The sequence below is a fragment of the Epinephelus fuscoguttatus genome, linkage group LG12 (genome assembly GCF_011397635.1).
Source record: "Epinephelus fuscoguttatus linkage group LG12, E.fuscoguttatus.final_Chr_v1".
In the NCBI taxonomy this organism is placed as follows: domain Eukaryota; kingdom Metazoa; phylum Chordata; class Actinopteri; order Perciformes; family Serranidae; genus Epinephelus; species Epinephelus fuscoguttatus.
In genome coordinates, this window is record NC_064763.1 from 41465445 (window position 1) to 41485351 (window position 19907).

At 41.9% G+C, this 19907-nt stretch overlaps 1 protein-coding gene across 5 annotated transcripts in view; it reads left to right on the forward strand.

The window, feature by feature from the left end:
* The window catches only part of gria3a (glutamate receptor, ionotropic, AMPA 3a), a 95659-nt gene that overhangs the window by 66807 nt on the left and 8945 nt on the right, over positions 1 to 19907 (forward strand). For 2 of the 5 annotated variants that reach the window (XR_007450519.1, XM_049591138.1), the window contains exons 10-14: positions 1530 to 1736; positions 3484 to 3857; positions 6511 to 6709; positions 14494 to 14741; positions 15458 to 15572. Coding sequence is in view for 4 of the 5 variants with exons in the window: in XM_049591138.1 (XP_049447095.1) it covers positions 1530 to 1736; positions 3484 to 3857; positions 6511 to 6709; positions 14494 to 14741; positions 15458 to 15572 (1143 nt within the window). In the remaining variant the exon portion in view is untranslated. Of the gene's footprint in view, positions 1 to 1529; positions 1737 to 3483; positions 3858 to 6510; positions 6710 to 14493; positions 14742 to 15457; positions 15573 to 19907 lie in introns of those variants that run through there. The other 3 variants (XM_049591140.1, XM_049591139.1, XM_049591142.1) reach the window with 2 other exon arrangements.

Below are 19907 nucleotides of genomic sequence, written 5' to 3' on the forward strand. Positions count from 1 at the left end.
AGAGTGGAAGAGAAGGTAACGGGAGACGAGTTTGAACAACAAAGGAGTAAAACTGTTGTGAAAACATCACGTAACAGTCTCTTCTTAAGATGGCTTTGAAAGGGGACCTATTATGCTCTTTCATAAAGTGTTATGATAAACATGGCCAAAGTTTCAAATAATGAACATATTTGGAAGTAATCCCCGTTTCCAACAGTTTTTTTCTCCTCTGCCTACAGTATGATGTCATAGCGTGCCGGGGTTTTTTATATGATCATCTGCTCCAGGCACGCGACTGCAGGTGTTTACATTATGTAGCCTAATCTGCTAAATTAAGCTACGCACTCATGTCAGGGAAACATGTAATTGTGGCTGGTGACGTTGTTAATTTCTCCCAGTTTTGGATCATATTCCTGCTGGAACATGTCCAGTTGTGTTTCAGGCTTTTTTTTGGTGATTTTTAACAGTACAAAGTGCCCCTTTTTCCCCGTTACTGTCATTCCCCAGCTGCACTGACGGTGCAGAAACGCAGAGATATGGAAGTTCCAAAAACCCTGACCAATCACAGCAGACTGGACTTGTTCAGGAGGTGGTCTTAAAGTGTCTCAAACAGGGGCGTTCCAGCACAGCATGAGGAAAAAAAGTGTTTTTGACCATTGAAGCGTGTAAACGTGTTCTTGTCGAAACCTTAAATCCAAATATGAACCTGAAAATGAGCATAATAGGTCCTCTTCAGTGTTAGTAAAGAACCTCTGGAAAACATATTAATGCCATGTGACAGAGTAAATCACCACTGATGAATATTCTCAAGGTGATATCATTTAATTGAAAAAAGTTTGATGGCAAACCTGTTGCATATTTTATTCAAATCTAAAGCACAGAGGTGATGTAACAGAAATGATGTAACCAACACACCAAGCAGATTATTTTATTGTCACAATAGTAATGAATAAAAAGAACCAGTATGACTTTTTATTTTGTCATACATCTACTCTTCTGACGTGGCTCACGCGTTTTTGCGCTTAACATTTGTTTGACGGATGAAGTAACTCTGTGTTTCTGATGTGTCTCTCTGCTGTCACTGACGCTTACTTCATGAACTGGAAAAGTGCTCCATTCAGCTTGTCCTCCTCCTTGTGCTACGCTGACGCAAAGCACATGCCACCCCCTGCCTATCACCCATTTTCACAGATTTAGATTGCGGATGAGGTTAGCATGAGGGAGCCCTGACATCCTGCTTTGCCTCCTTTATATGTGTTAGATGCTTCGCTCCTCCCGCTGGCCCGGTTGGCCTCTTTACTCCAGCAGCAGCCCGCTTTTTTAGTCTGTCGAGTCCCCCAGTAACATGCCTGTAACTGATGCTGCGTAGATCCTCTTAACCTCTGTTCTGTTTGTCTCTGTATGTCTCCCACATCTGTCTGTGTGTCACCCCAGCATGTGTGTGTGCATGCATACAGTACTAGTCACGGCCTTGTGTGAAACATGAGGTCTGGCCACTGTGGATGTGTGTATTTCTTTGCAATGAACTCAAAATTATGTCTAATTAACAGGAAGCTCCGTATGTGATGTACAAGAAAAACTATATGCAGATGGATGGAAATGACAGATATGAAGGCTACTGTGTCGATTTAGCTTCTGAAATTGCAAAACATGTGGGGATAAAATATAAGCTGTCGGTAGTGCCGGATGGGAAGTACGGAGCCAGAGATCCAGAGACCAAGACGTGGAACGGGATGGTGGGTGAACTGGTTTATGGGGTAAGTGTCAGTCCACCTGTGTAGCTCATAAGGGGGAGGGAGTTAACTGTTCAGTCTCAAAGATTTCAGTCCTGGTTTATTTGGTGACACGTGCAGTTACTGGTGGTGACAACAAATGCAAGAAGTCAGGCAATAATTGGCCTTTTTCTTTCATTCTGTGAGCAACCACGATCTAATTTTGGCTGCACATGGCATGAGTCTGCAGACAGCAGGACACAGTGAAAGGAGTTGGTTACCTCGCTGTGTTGGAGGTGTGCAGCCTGTCGTCTGCAGATCCACTGTCAACAAATGCTGAAAATAACCATTGTCTTCTTAAATTTTTGCTAATTGTGAGTGCTATGGTCACTGAAAACACATTGCATTTCCTGTGACCCCTTCATAATAAAGGTCAGCTGGGTTTGGCCAGTTAAATGCTCTTAATGTAAAGCTGCAACAGTAAGAAATGTTCAGTTTGCACTCTTGACACCCAGTTTGTAATACTGCAGATATATGAATATTGCAGTACTTTGATCAGTGGGGCCACAGGCTCAGTCACCATCATGTTACCTCATTCAGTGATAGTGACTTTTACTGAAATGAAAATCTTTGAGATTATTACTTTGACCCCTATTTATTCAAATTACTGTAAAGCATTGTAAACGTCTCAAAACATCCTCCACATTTGAATGTACGAGAGGTTTTTATAAAAGTCACACGGCCCATTTGTAGTCAAAATAAATCATATGATCATATTATGTGTGATTACTACCATGTAAAATATCCAGCTTTATTAGTTTCAGTCATGCAACCAAACACCAAAGTAAAAATAGATATCGATATGTTGCACTTTAATGAGAGTGGGCAGAGTGGGTTTTGGAAAGCCTTTCTTCAACTGTAAAATCACCTAGACTGGTTTTATCATGCAGCTCACTCACACTTGAACTGGCTTTAACAAGACGATTCACATCTTTTATGAGACCTCGGCTGCTGAATGAATAATGTTGAAAAAATACAAGACAGCGCAGACAAGAATCTAAAAAAATCTGCGTGCAAACACTTTCTCAGTGCATCTTTTGTTTCAGTTTAACACCTGTACTTTCTGCTGTTATGGCTGTTTCACAGGCTGCTCTGCTCTCCTGCAGCCCTCCCAGTATTCATAGCTGAGACAGAGAGAGATGATAATACGTGAAATCGCCTCTGCAATATTTATTTCATCCAGAATACTGGACACTTTTGGCTGAGACCACTCCTAACTTTATCTGTGTTAAATATTTTGATGTTCAGTCACTGCAGTGAGATGCTAATTGACAAGCGTGTCAGGCACTTGCAGAGGATCTGATGGAGGTGAATTTAACAGGCTGATTCACATTTCATGGACTGCTTACATAAGCTCCTCCACCTCTGTCTTCCAACCCTCTGCTTGATTCATGGAGGAGATTTGGATCGAGACAAAGACATTAGCCAACACAAATGCTGAGTGACTCATTCTCAAATGGCAGATATCCCTCTCACAGGCATTATCACGGGTCTATTCAGTAAGCTGTCGCATTTCAGCGTGTCCAATCTCTTTACTCCATGAATCCACTTTAAGGATGAGTGCCTGGGCATGCATATGTGATTATAAGACAGAGTGACTTACATATAGTCATGGTTATTGGTTTGACTTAGGGTTTATGGGTGTTTCCTTCATTAAATCAACATGTTACACTTTGGTTGGTTGTTTGTTCTGTGAGACTAACTCCCACTGTGCCTGTTCCCATTTTCACAGAGAGCTGACATAGCCGTGGCTCCTCTAACTATAACGTTGGTGCGGGAAGAAGTGATAGACTTCTCGAAGCCCTTTATGAGCTTGGGCATCTCCATTATGATTAAGAAGCCTCAAAAGTCCAAGCCTGGGGTGTTTTCCTTCCTGGACCCACTGGCCTATGAGATTTGGATGTGTATAGTTTTTGCCTATATCGGCGTGAGTGTGGTGCTCTTCCTGGTGAGCCGTTTCAGCCCTTACGAGTGGCATCTGGACGAGAACGATGAGGCCAAAGACCCTCAGAGCCCCCCAGACCCTCCAAACGACTTTGGGATATTTAATAGCCTGTGGTTCTCCCTGGGTGCCTTCATGCAGCAAGGATGCGATATCTCACCAAGGTTGGTTGTTGCGTTCACTTCCCACCACCCCCCAGTTGTCCTCATCATCTCTCTGCATTTTATAGTCCCATACATACATCTCCTTCCTGCCATGGTGCATATAGGTTATTTTGAGCTTTGCTGTCCATGTAAACCTCATGCTTCACTTCATTGCACTCTCCTCCCATTTCTTTCTCTGAGCAAACCTTTGTTTTGAAGCTGCATGCTGGCAGTGATGCTGTGCATCCACAAAATAACTTATATCCACCATGCTGAGGGCTGTAAAATGCACAGGGGTCATTACATTTCATTCAAAGTAGCTGCTTGAATCCCTCATGACTCTTGGAGGGCTACCGTGTTTTTGCTGCATGTCCCATTTTACGGTCATCTCATTGGTGCATATAACTCATTTTGTGGGGGGAAAAATCATCAGCACCATAAATGTTTTCCCAATATCATCTATTTATTCATCCATCCATCTCTTTACTCATCACTGTTGTGGTGTCCCTCACCTCTTCATCAAGGATTCTTGCTTCCATCATCCTTTCTTCTGGGACTGAGATTTTGTAGAAGCTGCTTGACGACCAACGAGAGGTTTCCTCAGATTCACATTAGTGTGACATTGAATGGAGTGATTGATGGCGTGCTCCCAAAACAATGTGCGGTTTAAAGGTGCTACATTTAACATTCTCTCCAGTTTTATTCTTTAGGGAAACACAGTAAGAACAGCCCTTTAATTATTAGTATTAACTACGAAGAAACATCAGAAAAATAGGCACAATAAATTACAAAAATATGTGAAAGTAAAAAAGTGTAATAATAATAATACCAGTCTAATAATCTACAATGTAGTCTCTGATTAAAAGTGAATGACCAGCACCCTCTCACTTCTCTCGGATGCTCAGTGGGATATCAGCCTGGTAAGTTGTCACATTAGCGGACTGAGACGGGCGATTTCTGCATCTGACACTTAGCTGTGATGGCGCAGGCTAAATACACTGTAAGCTCAGGTACCCAGGGCTATACGACTGAGCATAACTTAAGTCAATGCCATGGAAAAGCACAGAGGAAGCAGCTTCTGCAGAGCTGAAGTCTGCAGAGTTGTGGGTCTACACAGTTCAATAAATGAGTGAAAAAAATCAATTAGGCAGCAAATTGCGGGTCGTTTCTTGACTCCAAAGTACGTCCAGTTTTTGAATGAAAACTGCTGATTCTGTCGTTTTGTAAACAGCACTTAAAGCTCTATAGATCAGCAGTGTCCAGGTCACTGTAGTCACCGGAGGAGGAATTGTATTATCTGATTCTTACACCTACTGTAATGCATTTTTTCGTGGCCACAGCTTTGCCTCTGGCTCAAACATGTTTAAATCAACTCATAAGCATGGTCATTGACCTTAATGTGATTCATCTGGACAAGTATGCAAATTAGAAACCATTTACAGATAAGACTTTAATAAAATGTGCCCAGAATAACAGCCTGTCTGAAAGCTTGATGACAGTCACAACATACGGCAGATTTTGATTGCTGAAGGACAAACAAAATATTTACAACTTGGGTTGAGTCGAGGATAGCATAAATCCATAATTCAGACTGAAAATAAACTGTGAAAACAATATATTAGGAGAAACCCAGAGCGCTACATCTGCAATGCAGTGATGCGGTGCAAATGGATCCTCGTTTGAAATGAGAAATGTGAGTTCATCTGAGAGCAGCACATTTAGCGGAATATGTGTGTGATCGTGGAAGTCGGGGATGGTACCAGAGAGAATAGTCAAATTTGAAAAATATGAACCCAGGGTTGCTCTGCGAGGCACAGATTTAAAGTCGGAGCCTTTACGCTGATGTGCAAACTGTGAAGAATTGGTTAAGGACCAGTGAGCAGGATGGGAGTATCTGTGTGACAGAGCAGTTTGGCTCATCGCACCCTGAATTCAAGAGCAGAAAGAGTGTCATGCTGCTCTTACTACAGACTTGTTCTGTGCTCTGTGGTCTAAATTTGTGGTGGAGAGTGTTACATTTTGCAACAGATGGACTAAAACTTTGAACAAATGTCTGCACCAAACACTGGCTGCAGCTTTAAACCAAAAGAAACCATAAAGTAGACAAACTTTCTACTGGAAACAAGAATCAAAAGATATCTGCAGCATAGTATTCTGGCTAACTCTGAGCCAGTGTTGTCCCTGAAATTAACCCAAGTAATCTTGGACAGATTCTGGGGCATCGCTCATCACAGACCTGGCATCCTCCTGCAGGCTGCTGGATTTAGGCTGGAGCAGTTCCTGGGATGGCTGCTCACCTGAATTAGCTCCAAAACTAAATGTGGACACAGTTATATTAAGTTAATGAGGCTTATTATTACTTTCAACGAATTAATCAGCTGTAAAGGCAGCTATATTAAGTTAATGATACTTCACTTAAATGAATTATGCAAATTGCATGGAGCACTAGGGACATGGTGGATAATATTGCAGCTCTCATCACTTGATGGGATAACCGGACAATTTCTCCAAAAGTGTAAAATTCCCTTAAATTAAGGAGATAGGAAGAGCTGAACCTCTGGGCTGATGACGTGCCAAACAGGAGACACGGCGGAAAATTATCCTTCCCTCCCTCTCTATCTAGATCCGAGCATGCTGCTCTCATGTCTGTGTCTGCTCTGTTTGCTGCTCTCAGGTCTCTGTCAGGGCGTATCGTTGGAGGAGTGTGGTGGTTCTTCACCCTCATCATCATCTCCTCCTACACGGCTAACCTGGCTGCCTTCCTCACCGTGGAGAGGATGGTTTCTCCTATCGAGAGTGCCGAGGACCTGGCCAAGCAGACAGAGATCGCCTATGGGACGTTAGACTCAGGCTCCACTAAGGAGTTCTTTAGGGTGAGTGTCTCAACTGGCTGTCATCCATGCTGTCGCTGCACTGTATAACGAGAGCTGCTCTAACTGTAGTTAACGTCGGCCAAAAGCTCAGAGCTGAATAAGTCTCTGGAGCTTTCCTGTGTGTTTTGATTTATTACCTGCCAGGTGATAAATGGGATGAATAATCAATAATAGAATGTCTAAAATTGTATTTCCCCTGATACAGCACTTCTAAAGTACTAATACTACAGCTAGACTTGATTAATTCAGTACATCATAAAACAGTGATACACAGTGTTTTCTGAAAAGGAATTACAAAAGGGGTAAACTGCGACAAGAAAATTGCATGAATTTATTTTGTGAGATAATTTAAAAGCCGTTGCTGAGAGATGGATCGCCAAGATGAGCGCATATTTTTCAAGAACAGAGCATCAGTCCTTCTGTGACTACCACAAAATTATGGTATTAGGCTTATGGGATGAACACCTGTTATCAGCCTGGTTTCAAATCTATTTTGTCAGCAAAATGAACTTCAGTTCTCTCCGTCAAAATCAGAAGTTATTTTCCAGCTTTCTGGCAACAGGAATAATTCAGCTGTGCAGCTCCAACAGTCGTGCTCCCTCGTCCAAGCATCAGTGGAGTCATAAACCAAACTTTGATTATCCTCAAGGCGCTGCCACTAATGTGCAGATTAATTCTTATATCCACTACTCAAAAGTGCTGCCAAAGGAAGGGCGCAAATATCCTCATCAAGGTCACACAGTGCATAAATGCCTTCTAATAAAAAACAGATAAGGCTGCAGTATTAAAAACACCAATAACTGAACTTCAGGTAGTGCTGGCCGTTCAGGAAACCAGGTGACAGACTGTGTGAGCCTGCAGGTCTTTAATAAGTGAATCATTTTGAAATGCATGTATTGTTTTCATTTTTAAAATTGGCATCAATTTGTGATGATGTCGTCGTGTCAGCCTCTGAGTCGCTGCATGATTCATAAAGAGTCAAGTGAAATGAAACGACAGTTCAGTCTGATCATCAGGCCACATCTTTTTGTGTCTGAAAGTTAAGAGAAAAAGACTTTCAAGAATAACTACGAGATGTCATTATAATTCCAATTTGTGGGCTTCTGTCACCAAAGTGCAGTTTCAAAGAAGACGTCCTGTTTGTCAGAAATAGAGATATCGTTCACACCAAGTGTCCGGCTCTGAGCTGTGTCTATTTTTAGTCCTTTAGTCGGTCTCTTGGTGTGAGTGCTCCGAGTGAGTCTGAGATGTTTGATAAATACAAGCCCTGTGGACTCGGTTAGACTCTGGAGTTATCAGGAAGGCACTGGGTGTCCACGGGGAGTTATAAAATCTCATCAATCTCTCCTGAGATTTACAGCTTGTGTAAATATGCTTAAATACAGTCAGGGTAGAACCAGTTGCTTCTGTCTGTAAAGTTTGATTATCTGCTCCATTTTACAATCACAGCTGGCAGGAGAAGGCTCTCTTGTGAGGACAGAGTCAGTCCAAACATAAATCAAAAAAAAAAAACTTGCATAGCTCCAAAGAGAAAAGTGTGCTGAACGGTGGAGAAGAGTGATTTTTCAGGGATGTGACCGAGCGGAGGCATGTGCAACGTTTCTGTGACCCAAGCCATTTATAAAGGCGTTTGAGCAGAGTGGCATGGTCGGCTGTGCCAAGCTGAACTGAGGTCTAAAAGCATTGAATTGGAGCAATCACTGTGATCAGTGTGGAGGAGGTCATCTGTTACTCGCTGTCTCCTGCACTGCAGTGCTTTAAAACATTACTTGTGGAAAAAGATGGCTGTTCAGAAAAGATTTTATTTTGCAGAGAGAATGTGAATCCAACAAACTGCAGCACATTGAAATTTAATTTTAACTGTTTTAAGAATCTTCACTAATATAACATCATGTGGGGACGATAATCATTTCAGCATCACAAAATAAATGTATTTAATACGACACATCCCAAGTCACATTATTGTGTTTATTTTCTCCTCTTTTATTGCTGAAAATTAAAACTAGACTTCTGTTATTATGACTGCAGGGACAGACAACAGATGCAATATTAAACAGGACACTAAAGTTTGTTGGAGGCGTGTTGTTTGTTAAAATACCCCGATTACGTTCAAGTTGAAAATGATTTTATCATGCAGTGCGAGCGATACTGTTCTCAACATACAAAGTTTTCATCTGACTTCCCATTTGTCTTGTCAATGTGAATTTAAGAGATGAAGAAGTAAAGAAAGATGGTGTTTGGATGACTGGTGCATGCAGCAGCCCCAAAAATACCCCCTGACATGTCTGTTAAAGAAATTCAAATATATCAGACTGATTATTTCTGAGGCTTCCTGTGAATCATCACATTAAAAGCAGCTCCATAAGCAGCGGTGGATGTGCTAATCCACGATGCATTTGGCAGGCTGTGATTTGTCAAAGGTGCTCCTGAGGAGATAATTGACAGGCGTGTAGTGACTTCATCCTGAGTGACAAATATTCTGCCTTTCTTCCTCCGAACTTGAAATGTCAGTGCAGAGGAGCCATTCTGTGCGACGCTTATTGAAACTGGGTGATTCAGAGCAAATGATTAATACGAGCTGTAAATACCTTGTACAGTGATCTTCAAAGAAGATCATACAGCTCCCACACTGCATGTTATATACACTGATAACCAACATGCCCCGCTTTCAAACACTCACTTTTATTCTCTTCTGGTTTTCAGGAAGGGTTTAAAGCGTGCTTTGCTCCTAAACCACTGGGCTTTGCAAAGCCTTGAAGTCGTAGCTTTACTCAATCTTCATCCTCAACGAGATTTCTTTCTGTTAATGCAACATTCAGACCATAAGTATCAGATCTGGGTCAGGACATGTTTAAAGATTTGGGGAAATGTACTCATTCCCTTTCTGAATCAGAAAGGCAGTGCCGGACCTAAGACATTAGCCCAAAAACGTAGAGTGCCAGCAGCCTTAAAGCTCACTAATCAAGATGTTATATCTCATTTGTTAAATTCACATTTTAACTCACATTTTCCAGCATTACTTTCAAGAAGCCGCCAAGTCTGACAACTTATTTGTATCTGTGCTGTATATTAAGAGGTAAAGGAAGTGACAGTGAGTAATGTGAGCCAAAGTGGTAAAGCAGAGCACAAGCAACATGTCGTTTGTTTGCTTTCTATCACAAAATCAAAGTGTTTTGGTAATCAGTTTTACTTTAATTACAGAGGTGCTGCCACATGAGCCGCTCTATTATTATTTAGTTACATTATAAATTTGTTTCCGCTAATCATGAACATACAGTAAATGAGTTTTAATTACATACTTCATCATGCCCCTCTCTAAGAACTGCATGCAGATAAAAATAAAACACCAGAAAGATTGCACATGCTTTGTTTGGCCTGTCGTCTCCGTTTCTGGATGACAGCGTGACAGACACACACAGAGGGCCATGAATCACTCTCAGCTTTTCAGTCAGCTGCTAACAGATGAACTGGTAGCTGGAACGAATTTGAGTTTACACCAGCTTATTTCCAGAATGGATGAGGGGCAGTAAACCCAAATTCTTCACTTGCCCTGTTTGTCAGGTAAAAGACTGCTGTGTTTACACAAGTCATTTGCTAAAAGTGATGTCTTAAATAGTTTGTCTTTGTTAAGCTGTGACTGATGTAGTGAAAATTAGGCAAGGCAGGTTTATTTATACAACAGATTAGGACTCCAACATCATGAAGGGTTGCACAGATTTCAACGCAGGCAACCGACCTGCTTCTGACAAGCGTGCATCTTCATGTAACCCAGAAAAGAATCGCTGTTTTCACACTATGGTCAGGCCTGTCATCAGCTATTACTGTCATGTAACGAGTGTTTACATGAACACTCAACTAAACTGAAATTGTGCATATGTCAAGAATGATTCACTTACTAGCCTGAGCCCACAATCCATTACTTCTGTGGTGAATTATTTACCCAACAGAGCTGTACACACTGCAGAGCTGACACACTTTGTCAGTTCACTCTGACGTTTTCCTTTACTTTCACCTGCCAGATGTGACGTGGGACTGACTCACACAAATAATGAACTTACAAACTGGATAAAACCAGTCATGCACATTTGATTTCTGTGCATCAAATACTGCAAATAAGCAAGTAAATACATGTGACAGTGCCTCGTTAGCAAGGACAGCTTAAATAGTTAAACAAGTGATAAATAAAGCAATGCAGGAAAAAAATACTCCATTTAAAATTCCAACTATAACGTAGTGTTGTTAAAGAGAAATATAACAGAGCATCAATAAATCATGAAATAAAAAAGAACAAGAATTCAGATTTTCTCTGAGAACTTGCACCAGAGTTCCAGAGTTAAGACATCAGATGCTCGTTCGCACTTCTACTCCCTGTTTGCCTGAGTGATTATGAACCTGCCTGTCATGCTCTAATCATGATCCTGACAAGTGGCCCCGTGAAGACGTGTAGAAATATTAAAACTTTCAACTCAAAGTTTCCTCTGAGGCGCTTCTCCCTCGCCGAGCACAGCAGAAGGTCACATTAGCCCAGTTTACTGCAGCGTCTCTATTCTTCCCCTCTATTGTAGACAGCTGTGTACTCCAGCTCCCCGGTGACCGGCGATCAGCCTCTCACTGGCCATTTTTAGCAGCGTACTGAGTGTCAGAGCAGGGCTCTGCTGTGCATGTCTGTAGCTGCTCCAGCTGGCAGCTGACTGGGCCACAGAGGTGAAGCCGTCAGTCTCAGAGTAAGCAGGTCAAATGTGTTAAAGACTGTGCCATTACTGTCAAATAAACTATTTCAGTTGGTATTTGGCGTAACGTCATGTGGCTTCGTGAATATCATGTTAAAAGGGAACTAATGTTTCAACCTGGGCCCTATTTTCCCATCTACTTTTGTCTAAATGAGTGATAGGATGTTCAATATGTGACATTTCTCCAGTACGAAGCTAGGGCTGACCTGCCTGCAGCCCGTGAGTGCGCGCTATATTAAATAATAGGGCACTCAGACAGCGTCAAACAACGTCAAAATACGTCCACTAAAAGTGCATTTTTTTCACACAGATAGGCTCGGATTGTTAGTATAATTATCTGACAACAGCCTGTTGCTGCTCCCTCTCTCTCCTCATCCACTCTTCAGTTTCAATGAGCTCTGCGTCCGTGTACTCCGTGTTCAAATAAATATGGGCGCTCATCACATTCAAATGGCTCATCCAGATCCAGTTGGTCAAAATCGGGTAAAAATTCAGCCATGACTTCTCCAAACAGAGTAACTCCTCGAGTTTGTAAGGTCACTCCAGCGGTAACTTCCTGCAACAACTAAAATCTCGCGAGTAAAAAATGCACTTTTAGTAGATTATTTTGACGCTGTTTGACGCTGTCTGAGTGCCCTATTATTTAATATAGCGCACGCTCACGGGCTGCAGGCAGGTCAGCCCTAGCTTCATACTGGAGAAATGTCACATATTGAACATCCTATCACTCATTTAGACAAAAGTAGATCGGAAAATAGGGCCCAGGTTGAAAAAACATTAGTTCCCCTTTAATACAGATGACTAGGCAATAAAAAGTAAAATAATGAGTGCCCACTCAATCATGATTTTAATCTTTTTATAACTGGATTAGTTTATATTGATGTGCAGTACCACGTTAAAGTTAATGATTTTCAACCAGCTCTGTGTCATGGCCGGAGCTCCCTGCTCATTTGCATCACACATGATGCATTTATTGCATTCATCTGATAACTTAAAGCCGCTACAAGGAACTTTTAACTGGATATGCAAACGTCTCTGGTTTCTGCTGATGTCTGTGCGTGACCTACAACAGCAAATGAGACCATCGGTGTGAAGATAAGCTATTTCTATATAGTGTATATCCATACCTTTAGGAAACTGTCTCCAGGTCCGCCCCGGGTCGCTTCCAGGACGAAACAATTTACGGCACTCAGACGGCACACGTCATCTTACCTAGCTGCTTACATTTATAGTGACTCTTATAACTAGTCGCTATTCCTCCTCCTCGACCCGACGTCCGCGGGGAGTTAAAATAGCAGCAATCATCGGGTAAAAGTTTTGTGAAAGCACTGGACTCACCAACAGTCAGCCACGTCTCAGTCACACAGAGAAAATCCAATCCTCGGGAAGTCAAGAAATCCTTCAGGATAAACGTTTTGTTCGCTAGCGATCTAGCATTTACCAGCCCAATCCTGGCAGGAGCCGGCGGGTCCACGGCATTAGCTGTCCGGGGAGCCGCACACAGAGGCCGCAGGTTGCGCAGATTCACCCGAGGAGAGCAGGGGCCGCGGGGCTGGAAATAAAGAGGCGAGGCACCGCTCCATACTCAGTCCAAGAAGCCGTGGAAGTGCTCGCCAAACAGGCCATTAGCCTTACCAGCCAACCGCTGTGTTTACCCCGGCAGCGGTGGCGATTACGCTGGAGAGGTGGAGCTGGGGCGCGGCAAAGTTTTCCCGTCTTGTTGTTTCATTCATCCCCAAAACAAACACATGCGCGAGCCAGGTAAGCGTCTTTACGACAATACGCGCTAGAGCTCATGGGAAATGTAGGCTTCATTCCGGCAAAACACTACTGCTTTTGTCCACAGGGTCGCCAACATCAACTCAAAAATGCTCCTTGTAGGGGCTTTAAATTAATTTGCAGATTTTGATTAATAATGCAACATATAAACCAGCTCCACCTCCACCTTCACCAGCTGTAACACCAAAATGATGTACACGTTAATGCATCACTAACTGTAAACCAATAATGTGTATTATTCTGAAATAATCTTAATGACTACTTTTACTTTTTGCACGTTACTTTTACGTAAGAAACCGTTTGAATGCAGGACTTTTACTTGTAACCGAGTATTTCTACACTGTAGTATTAATACTTTACTTCAGTAAAAGTTTAAGTACTTCATCCATCACTGACTATATAAAACACTGTGTATGACATCAATCAGTAAGAGGCTTTATAAAGGAGCAGTTGGCTGAGGTATTTAATGAATGCACACCGGCCCTGACAGTTTGTATGTGAAGGTCTTTGCACTGAAACATTTAGTGGAGAACCTGCAGTTGTACAATACTTGCTCATGTCACTGTGTTTGAAGTTATAGTATCATCAAGCTGCACAAAGTTTAATGTTGCAGAAGCACAATGGTCAAATCAAATAGACTGAAATATTTAAACAGAAAGTGGAGCGTGATGATTGTGACTCCAGCTGTGACCTGCTGGTAGGGACACAAACAGAGTAGGAGGAGGAGGTCACTTCTGTCTGTTAATATTGATACCAAACATGGCCTGCATTTTGCTTCTGCTGAGCTGCCAGATTGTCAGACTTCAGGCCGCTGGCAAAAAGCCCACTACTTCGACTTTTTTTTTATTATTATTATTTAAAGGGTAAATCCACTCTGAATTACAAGAGGTAGGAACTGTGTTGAAATCTTGAAGCATGTTGCACTTCTGGCCACGCCCCAGTCTGTTGTGTCACAGCAGACACATGATGGACTGGGGCCAGGAGGTGCAGCCACAGCAGTTATTTTCCATGTGATTCAGAGTTGCTCTAAAGGATCAGTTCCACACTTTGGAAAAATGCTTTTTCACCTCCTCGTTGTGGTAGATGAGAAGACTGACACCACTTTCAGACATGAGAGTGGTGTCAATCTTCTCATGGAAGTATTTCCCAAAATGAGGAACTTTTCCTTTTGCTCAAACCCACAGCTGCTCACTAGAAATGTTCTTATGGTTGTTGATGTTTTATGAAGTGCATAATTAAACTGTTTCTGTCTTCTCTCTTTGTCCTTAAATGCAGCGCTCCAAAATAGCAGTTTATGAGAAAATGTGGTCATACATGAAATCAGCTGAACCCTCAGTGTTTGCCAAGACAACACCAGACGGGGTTGCCAGGGTACGAAAGTCGAAGGGCAAGTTCGCCTTTCTACTCGAATCCACAATGAACGAGTACATAGAGCAGCGGAAACCGTGTGACACCATGAAAGTGGGCGGCAACCTCGACTCTAAGGGCTATGGTGTGGCTACACCGAAAGGCTCTGCATTAAGGTGGGTGGGATAATATAACAATATCCTCCATGTTGTTATAGTATTCCACCTACCCTGATGTCTCCTTTTGCCATTCTCTTCTTCCTCACTCCTTAATTCTTCTGTTTTTTCCAAGTGCATCAATGAGTGAACAGTATTATGAGTTTAAGCAACACGTTCAGCCATTTTTATGTTCTGTCCTATGTATCTTGCTTGTGTCTCTGTTTCTTCTTTCTCTTAAGGTTATTGGTATATTAGTCACACTCAGTAAATCCATTTGAATGTGGATGTGTCACCTTCCCCAGCCCTGTTTGTTTTGCCCTTCAACCTCTCCTCCCTCCTGGTTTCTGTGGTGCCCTTTTGCATTGCTTCTAATTCAACACTGATATATTTTGGGGTTTTTTGCTAGTTACAGTGCTGGTCTGTCACTTGTGATGAATGTTAAGCTGCATGCTGGATGTTCTTATTTCGTATTCAACAATGACAGAATGTCCCCATCCCGCACACTTCAGTTACAAGCAATGTAACCCTCCATGCCACCTCTCTAATATTTAACATTTTCTTTGCTGTAAAAATGCTTCTCACCCTCCCACACCAGTGAAATTCTTTACCAATTTGTCCCTTCCGTGCTCCCCTTATGAACCATTGATATTTATCACTATTTTTTACTAATATTCTATATTAGATTTCTCACGGACCTGTTCATTTTCTTACAAGTTATGTTTTATCGTTTCAAGAAATGCTGTTAACCTGGCAGTGTTAAAACTGAATGAGCAAGGCCTCTTGGACAAATTGAAAAACAAATGGTGGTACGACAAGGGAGAGTGCGGCAGCGGGGGAGGTGACTCTAAGGTCAGCCTCAATGTCACCAAAGTCGGGTATCCTAGAACAGAGTAATCGGCAAGGCTGTCGTCACTGACTGTAGTCTCTGGGCCCAAATATCTGTTAATAAGTTACAGATAAATAAGTTTGTATTTCCATTCTTTATCGTGCAACTGTGATCAACTGGGAACCCTTTACTTGGCTAATGGAGGAGGAAAAAGCCCAATAGTGTGAGATAAAGCAAAGTGCACAAGTAGGAGAGAAAGATGAGATTATTAAGTGCTTCATATTCTTCTTCTTGTGACAGGGTAGTTTTTCCATATTTTTGGCCTGTAGTCATGAAAGACGGACATCACATTCCCCTCTGTTTTTTATATCTACAGGCCAACATGACAGCTTTGTATCTTAGTTTGTGACAAACTAATGCCAGAAGGACTTAAGAGCTAACGTTATTCGACGATCCATACCTCCAAGTCAAACAATGTATGCACTCTCCAATCTGCCGCCTGGGCGTTAGGGCAGGCACGGGGAACAGCGTTGTCTTGAGGGGACTAAGCATCGCAGGCAAACGTGAGAATTCTAATGACAGAGTGACAACTAACGGTCCAACTTTTTTGTCCAACATCCTCTCATCGAAATCCAGCGTAAGACTGACAGAACCCTTTGGTTGGTCTTGATCTAAGGCCGGTCAAAGTCTATCCATGGCCACCCTGACCTGGTAAACCCTGCAGTAGTAGAGTGTAAGATGTGACCAGGGGCCCCATTTGTACAAGAGGATTTGATTTGAATCTCACATTTGTATTGAGATCACTTTTTTTCATATTGAGCATAAAGCTGATGTACAAATGACTAAAGATCCATTCAAACCTTAAAGTGAGACTATGCAACTTTGGCCAAACACGTAGTAAGAGTCGTAAAGTCAGTGATCTGTCTGACAGATGTCAATTCAAAGCCATGCTGCCCCAGACATTTTTCTCAAGGTGGTCAAATGGGATCACTGAGAATCTGTGGCACACCAAAACAAAAAGCCAAAACTGAATTTCAAGATTTCTATTATGCTGTTGTAATATATAGATTAGCTGAAAACCATCTGATGTGCATTGACTAATACTGGAACACTTAACATGTTGAGCGCCACAGTGCATGTTTTGATGTGTGTAGGTGATTAATTGTTCTTCAAGTGGGCCAGTAAATGCCAGTGTGTAGGACTGAGAAGGATATATTGGCAGAGATGGCATATGATATAATAAGTATGTTTTCTTTAGTGTATAATCACGTGAAAATAAGACTCACTGTGTTTTCATTACCTCAGAATGAGCTGCTTATATCTACACAGGGAGCCGGTCCTCGGATATTTCTACAGTAGCCCAGAACAGACAAACCACCACCAAACACCTGCTCTCTCTCGGGCCATTCGTGTTTTCATGTTGGCCACTGCAGTTAGCGGCCCCTCCACGATGAGAGTGTTGGAAAAACACTGATTCAGTTATTCAGTGTTTTTATCAGTTTAAATCAGCGGGTCCATTTGGAAAGGAAGACTCTGTGGATAATTTAGCACCTGGTTAAAAACCTGCTGAATGTCTGGATCTCAAGTTTTTTAGAAAAACGTGAGCACACATTAGAAGGTGCTTGAAACAGCAGCCCGTCTCTAATGTGCCAAACAGCATCTTAGAAGCACTGATTTGTTATGTGAAATTGCCTGTGTGGTGTTATTACTGGTGTTAATCACTGGGTCTGTTTGTTTTGGAGAGAAAGAGACCTCTGCAGATAATTCGCACCTGGTTAAAACCTTCTGAACAATAAACACTGAAGAAATGTCGCCTCGGTGCAGTTGTATCAGGGTAGCTGTGCTCACCCCATGGTGGCACCACTGACTACAAGTGAGGCAGAGTGAATACTGAAGCAGGGCTGAGAATTATCACTTATGAATTTAACTTTCCATTTGTAAGAGGAAGAAGTTTCTTCTCTCAAAAAAGTCACATAGTCTCACTTTAAACATTTTTTAAAACAGAGAAAAGTATAAAGAATAGAAAAGCTTGACTGATTATTATCACAAAGCCCGTCCTACGTGCACATGATGTCTCCTCAGCTCTGCAGAAGAGCTGGAACCCTTTTATTCAATCAAATCTGTTGTACGATGTTTCTATAAATGAGGCCCCTGATCTTTTTGTTTCAGAGGCCAGGGCGCAGTAACAGCGCTCAACTGTGGATCCATCTCTGCCTCTGCTCTTCAGCTTGCACCATGACCACAGTACACTTGGCAAGACTGCGAGAGAAGAGAAGAGGCAAACTTTGCTGTTATTGACTGTAGTCATTCATTCCTGAGTGAGCAGGACATGGATACTACCGGTGGGATAACACAAAGAAGCCGTCTCCTCTCACTGGCAGTTTGCCTCGACCTCCTGGCTAGAGAGAGAATAGATGATCAGTGTAACACAATCACGTGTGACTGCCACATTTCTTTGTCCTTATTTCACTTTCAGAAATGCACGTGTGGGTAATTCAACAATGAGAAGGAAATATATTGTATGTAACTACCACTGAGAAAATATGGCATCCACAGCACAGCATCACTGGGATATATTTATATTCATATACTAAAAATCTGATTTTTTTAACCTGTTATTAAAACCAAACTCCAGACAGAACGTTGTATCACGCAGCAGCTGTTATGTTAATTAATGAAAGCTGGGTGACTTAAAACACTTACAACCATGTGGGTAATTTTTGTTTATACTGTGTGATGTTTATTTAATTTGACATCACACAGTTTGTGATTTATGTCCTAATTTGGCCACGAGAGTAAGTATGGTGCATGTGAATTATTTCATGTGGTCACAAGTGTTTTTAGATGCTGTTCTCTTGTTTTGCAGACAGACTGAAAGGTAAAGTTCTGATGGAGTCCACATTCGGGTACAAAGGGGTGGACACAATAAAAGAAACACCTGTATAATGTATCAAACCCAGCACAATAAATAGTATGATAGTATTTCTGTGAAGCTTAGAGGTCTCTTAACATGCGAGGTAATACTTCAGCTACTGAAACTACAACCCCAAAAGATTACTACAGAGGTGAATCAATACCGCTTTGACGCAGCCTCAACAAAAACATGAACATCATAAATTATTTAACTTCACAAATGTAAGATTTATAGCACTAGCTGTTGCATTGCTTTGCAATAGATTGCACAGTGGTCCTTGATATTCTGTCCACCCCCCTGTACTGCATCAGGCAGCTGGACTCATACATTGTGATTAGCTTTTAAAATGCAAACCAGCCTGAGACAAAAACAATTAGCAAACATTTCTTTAATGGTCTACTGCAATGGAAATTATATTTCATATAGTCATAGAAATGGTTTTTTAAAGTCAGTCAGTTTTCAGATTTGGTCAGTATTGTTAAAATATGTCACTGTGAGCAGCTTTAGTCCCCCAGGGAATCTAGGCCCTTCAGATTAGATACATCAGTCTGCTTCCTGGAGAAAATGATGTCAAATACTCCCCGACTTCAATGAAATCTGATTGGTCAGCTGGATGCATAATTAATGAGCCTTTGCATAATCAGAGAGTCACCAGAGAGAATGTAGAATCGAGAGAAGACAGAGGCTGAGGAAGTGAATTGCTGTATCCAGTGTGTTGGTGCTGGTAACTATTGAATACATGACAATAATGTGTGGGTGTTGTTAATGCCATGCAATAAGCTCCCTATTGACCTTAGAACTCAATCTCACAATAGGTTCTGCCATTAAAGTTACATTTTAAGGATTGAGGCATGCAGAGGGAGACACTGAATTTGTTAGAATCAAAAGGTTTTATTTGTTATTTGTTATGTGCAATCATATATTAATATATATACAACTAGGCCATAGCCATTGGTAGCTTTGTCACCTTCTACCTATGCCAGTCCTCAATGCCTATGTGCAGTTTCACATAGATTGACCACGTCAGTGAGTAGAAAAACGTGGGACAGACAGAATGACACACTGACAGTTTCCGTGATTATGTACAGCATACCATACCATGACTTAGTCATACCAAACATTAGAAACAACACCAACATTGGTCCACAGGGGGAGCCACAGCGATCGGACGCATTTTAGCCATTTGTAAGCATTTTTCTGTTGTTATAGCGCCACCCAGTTGCCAATTAGAGTTAAATTTCTCCAGTCACCTTGAGGCATCCTGTTCTACATATCTACCAAGTTTAGTAAAAATCCATATGGCGGTTAGGCCTAGATAAGAAATGAGCTCTCTAGCGCCCCCATTTTGTTTGATGGGGTCAATAATGGAGGGGTCCCCTCAGATTATGTGTGGTCATATGCCTACAAAGTTGCGTGGTGATGGGTGAAACCCTTGAGATGTTCT